Source organism: Trichoplax adhaerens, genomic scaffold (genome assembly GCF_000150275.1).
Source record: "Trichoplax adhaerens TRIADscaffold_2 genomic scaffold, whole genome shotgun sequence".
NCBI lineage: Eukaryota > Metazoa > Placozoa > Uniplacotomia > Trichoplacea > Trichoplacidae > Trichoplax > Trichoplax adhaerens.
The window spans coordinates 3036793-3042122 of NW_002060944.1; the positions used below are offsets into that span (position 1 = coordinate 3036793).

The window sequence follows — 5330 nt, forward strand, 5'->3', positions numbered from 1 at the left end:
TATAATTTGCCATCCCAAAGCTTTCAACAAACGATGTTTGAGTAATGTGTCACCTAATGGTCTTCGTGTCTTATATGCAAAATGATGGGAGCCATCAACCTCCACAGCTACTTTACGTAGTGGATTCCTTTAGTAGCATAATTAAACATTAGCAACACTGGCTTTCTTTGAAACGACTTTATCAGGAAAACTAAATCCGTAACAATCTTTTTAAATATATTTGGTCATAAAGTGTAAGTATCATTACCGCTTAGTATCAAGGACAGCAAAGATGTCCTCATTTAGACGGATACTATCAAAATCACGCCATAATAGAGCCCGATTTCTGTCATCCAAAACAAACGCCATATCGAGGCTGTACCCACATTCTAAAGATATTTCAGAACCAAAGTATTGTTTACCACCAAAAATTCTTTCCATAGCCTGCTGAACCTCAATCTCTATCGTCGATGTTATCCGCTGTAAATTGGCCAAAGTTTTAATAATTTGATTTCGTAGTGGTAATGGCAAAGAAAACTCGGAAGAGCCATCTCCGTATTCCAGTTTGACTGCTAAGTCTATTTGGCATAACTGCACCTTATCTACACGGCTTAGTCCGGAATTCGATTGACATTCTAGCGTTTGTAGATGATCATGATTAAAATATATATATATATATGTGTATTGTACATTTATTAATAAAAATACTAATTAAGGTGTACGAATATACTATCTTTATAGCTAGCAATTGTGCAATGACTGTATTATATCATACTCTGAGTAAATGAACTTACTTTGTAAGAAGGTTGGATCGAATACCTTAGCAAAGAGGGGACGATGATACCGTTGCAAGATCGCCATAGACCATGCAATGTTTAATAAAAACTTTGGATTATAGTTATCATATGACCGGTTTAATAGATTTTCTATGGCAGAAAAGAATTCTTTACTATTGGACGGTTTAAAATTAACTTTTGCAAAGGAGTATAATACTTGCGCAACATCATATTGACCATACTGTTGATGATTATTCATAAAGTGCTGGCCAACGGCCTCAAATAACTCGCGATTATAAATGAGGTGTTTAGCAAATGCCCAAGCTATGACTCCAACAGTATATGGTGACCAATTTGAAAGCTTTAAGATTGAAATTGCTGCTATGTCGAATATTAATTCCATGTTAAAGACTCTACATTTAGTGAGCATCAATACTAGATTACGAATGCTGATATCGTCAAGATGATTAAGATTACGACAGGCATGATCAATCAAGGCTGACAGTAGTGGTTTATGTTTAGTTTTATTTTTAGCTACGCCATGATAGAGAGGAATTATATCTTGTAGATTAATATCCTTTATATTTCGAGCTAATCTTTGCTCTAATTTATTTAGAAATTGAAATTTACTACCGCGTTCAGCAAACAATTGAAATAGCTTAGTCATAGTCGATAAATCATCAATACTATCTAATTCTCGTTCAGTTCTTTTGGCTAATGCTTTAGTAAATCTGCTCCGAATAGGAACATGAGGAGAGGAAGAAATATGCACCAAGTTTAACCAAAGTTGTTTATCCATATTGTGCAATCGACGGCAACATTCATCCTCCACGTTAATTTGGAACCACTTTCGAAGTGTTAGCGGCTTGAAAGATCTGGATGTCCATGAAGTGGAATGCGTAACAGCCATAATCTTGACTAGTTCTTGATCATTTAATTCGTGTATATCTTGCTGTGAGTATCGATTTGCATTGTATAACTCCTGTTTGATAGCAGTCGGACTGTTTAATTGATCAACAATACCAAATAAAAAATTGCTACATCTGCGATAACTTGATAGGGGTAAATACGTGAAAGTTAAAGTATCTCTGGAGTGTGCTACCATGTTCACCACTTTACGGTAAACTTTATGCATAGCCATTCTTGCCTATAATCGCCTTATTAATCAATTGGAGATCAGGTAGCATTTCATTTTTTTCCTTGATCATTAATTCTCAAGTTGAGTTGAAAATTGAAAAAATACCATGGTATCATAGTCGAGAATGAATTTTAAGATAAAACGAGCACTTGGTTGAAGCTAACACCTATTTTGGATTTGCCAAAGTGTATGGAAGAAGTATGCTATAGCTCAATTGGCTTCCAAATGCGTGTCCTTGTTGCAACAATCTCGCCAATAAATTTAATTTGATTACCGTAGCGTAGTTCGTCCTGGCGAGGCTAATCTCCACGTCCTTGAATTCTGTTGTGCAATCCGATTGAAATCGATGAGCTTCTAGCTCGACTCTACCAGTACTTGTGAATTTGCAATGATGATTACCAGCTGTGTAAGCTGATTATTGACCTCTACTGTGATCTTCCAGTCTTACTTAATGGCTAAATCGAAGGCTAAACTGCTTAATCAACCAATTGCGGCAATCAAGTAAACGTGCAATCAGCTATAGCCAGCAATGATCTCGTGAGACTGGACTATTGCCTTGTTCATTGTAGTGGTACCCATACCATCCTTTATAATACACAGTCTACTATAACACCGTCTTTCGTAAGCCTGCAATACCCTGTTGCACGATACTTCTGCATGGTGGCTAGACCACCTGGTACTACATGCTACACTAAGCTAATTTGAAATGCACAAATCTGACTGCTGTGGCTCGGATCCTTTACAGTTGTCTAATCATATTATTTATTAAGTTAAAGGTTGAGTGGATCGTAGATGCCGAGCTGCCTCGATAGTTTATCCTTACTCTTAATTCAGGAATAATGTTGTTGCATCAGCCAACAGTAAAGTCCTATGCCCTAGTTGGAGCGAGATAGAAGCATTTCAAAGTACAGTAGAGAGAGAGGATATTTCTGCTAGCGTTGGTTTTGGTGAGCGATTGTGGAATCGCGATCGCTCGCTTGCAAGCGAGCGAGTTCAATTCGTTATTGATGGAGAATTATTTAATGGCTACCAGATAGCGACCTCTTATAGCACCTGTATAACCTTACACTGTGTGACAACTTGTTGCAATTTGAATATAGGGATATCATCACTGCAGAATTCAAGATCCTCAAGTACTTTTATCGAGCAACTTGCTGTGTATCTCCTATCGATCCATTGCTAATTTCAGTTTTGCAATCGACTACCAGTAGTTGAAAGTGGCAACAATCATTTTGGCTATCGGATTATTATAGTAAAAATAGTGTGTTGGGCGTGTAAATGTTGCATCACAAACTGTAATCAACATGCTGTCTAGTCGTTTACTACTGCTGTTGTTGGCAAGACGAGGAATATCTGCTGTTACAAATACTGCCAAATATAGAAGTACCATTGCAAGTTATGATAGCACTATGCGCTGCTTAACTAGTGTCAATAAATATGAATTTTTACTAAAGTTTTACCCTCGCACACTTACAACAGATCTATTCCAGGATAGCCAATTGCACGATGAATTACAACGATTAACAAATTGTGCATCTATTTTACAATTTATTAAACGAAATAAACAATTCTACGATCCTGCTACAATAGTACTATCATTCTCCAAACTTCGTCACAACATGGATAACTCCTATTCACTTTATAATCAAAAGGATTTCCAAAATTTATGTCAATTAACTTGTCAGAAATTAACTTTATTAAATGACGATGAATTTATTTCTCTATCATCATCCTTAGCAGGTTTTATCAATAAGAATCGATTTATTACCGATAAGAGTGTGATGCGATTATTTATTGATATCCATACAAATGCGGCCCAACGATATCCATCTTTTAGTAACAGCCAACTCTCTCATATGGCATGGTGTCTTATACAGTATTCCACGATACCTAAATTAAATAATAAACTCTATTTAAATCAGCTGGTAGCAGTGGTGGAAAAAAGAGTCACAAGCTTTAATAATCCAGTTCATATCGCTAATTTAATGTGGGCATTATCAAAAGATCAATTAAACATAGACATTTTTCAACAGTTACAACAACAAGCAATCAATAACATTAATAAATTTAATCCAATCAGTATATCCATGGTATGTTATTCGCTGGCTTTATTCGGGGATAGATCGGAACAACTGTTGACGGCAATTGAAAATAGAATGCTAGCAATAATTAATTTATTAGATCCACAAAGTATCGCAAACATTGCTTGGGCTTTCGCAAAGTTAAACTGGTTCAATGATGAAATCTTTGGATTCATTCAAAAACGTACATTAGACAATATTGGCAAGAGAACGTTACGACCACAGTCAATTTCTAACATCATTTGGGCCTTTGCAAGCATGAATTATGATGATCAGCAATTATTTACTGCTGGTTGTTTGCATTTCTTACATAATCATCAGCATTATAATATAGACGACCTATGTCAGTTAATTTATTCACTGGGGAAGATGAATTTTAAACTGGAATTACCAGCCAGTAAAAAATTCTTCCCAATCGTTATTCAACGATTAGAAGATCTGATGAAGCGACAAAATCGCTACACTCCTAAATTTTATAAGCAAGTTATTAGTGCAACTTGGTCACTGATAATAATGGAACAATTTCCACCTCGATTAATATCTAAAATTCTCTCCGATCAATTTATAGAAGGTAAAGATATTATAAAATAGGCATTTATCGCTATTGCATATGTCTGCTATTATGAAATTTTTCAAAAATTGTCGCCATATGTAACTAAATCATTAATGGAATAATACTAGCATGCAGTCCTCTACTTTTATCATAAATCAATAATATCATAGGTGATACAGTATACATTACAGTAATAACAATGTTGATGATTTTAAGGTTGATATAATAATATTTAATTGAGTCTACTTCGTTTGCTAGATGCAACTCCATATATTTCACAAATAGAAGCAACTCAGTTATATCAAATAGATTTAGCCACAATATTAGAATCAGGCGATTCAAGCATCCAATGTTTATCGCCTGTAAATAAAAGGAAATTTGTTCAAGCGTTTTGTGCCGTTACTACCTCATTGTCGTCATTGGAACAAAATGTTGTGCCTGCCATTCACCAATTTGTAGGTGGAGATAGATATTACAGGTTACAAGTTGCAACGCCATTTGGATATAGCATCGATATTGAGCTACTATTAGACAAGGATAAAAATCTAATGCCTATCAATGAGATTCTTCCTGCAGCGACATCAACAGGCGATAACATCGAGATGAAGATAACCAACCTGATAACAAAAGTAGTCACGGAATCCATGTTAGTATATGCGAATGATATAAGTATTGTAGATTACTGCATCAGTTTTCGCATTCTTCCGATTCTGCAAAAAGATACTCCAAAAGGAGTCATTGAACTAGTTTCGTTACTGATGTTATACCGATATTCTTACTTAGATAAACTGTCATTATGTTAC

At 35.4% G+C, this 5330-nt stretch overlaps 2 protein-coding genes across 2 annotated transcripts in view; one reads left to right on the forward strand and one right to left on the reverse strand.

Annotated features, from left to right (window-relative positions):
* Window positions 1-243: 243 nt before the first annotated feature.
* On the reverse strand, window positions 244-1896 carry TRIADDRAFT_53221 (uncharacterized protein; the record flags this gene model as incomplete). Its single annotated transcript, XM_002109843.1, has 2 exons — window positions 244-614; window positions 774-1896. 2 exons carry the CDS (start codon window positions 1894-1896, stop codon window positions 244-246), a joined length of 1494 nt encoding a protein of 497 aa, XP_002109879.1.
* Window positions 1897-3197: 1301 nt separating this feature from the next.
* The window catches only part of TRIADDRAFT_53222 (uncharacterized protein), a gene marked incomplete at both ends in the record, with an annotated part of 2566 nt that continues 433 nt past the window's right edge, over window positions 3198-5330 (forward strand). The window contains 2 exons of the mRNA XM_002109282.1: window positions 3198-4545; window positions 4786-5173. Of these exons, the coding sequence (XP_002109318.1) occupies window positions 3198-4545; window positions 4786-5173 (1736 nt within the window). The remainder of the gene's footprint in view (window positions 4546-4785; window positions 5174-5330) is intronic.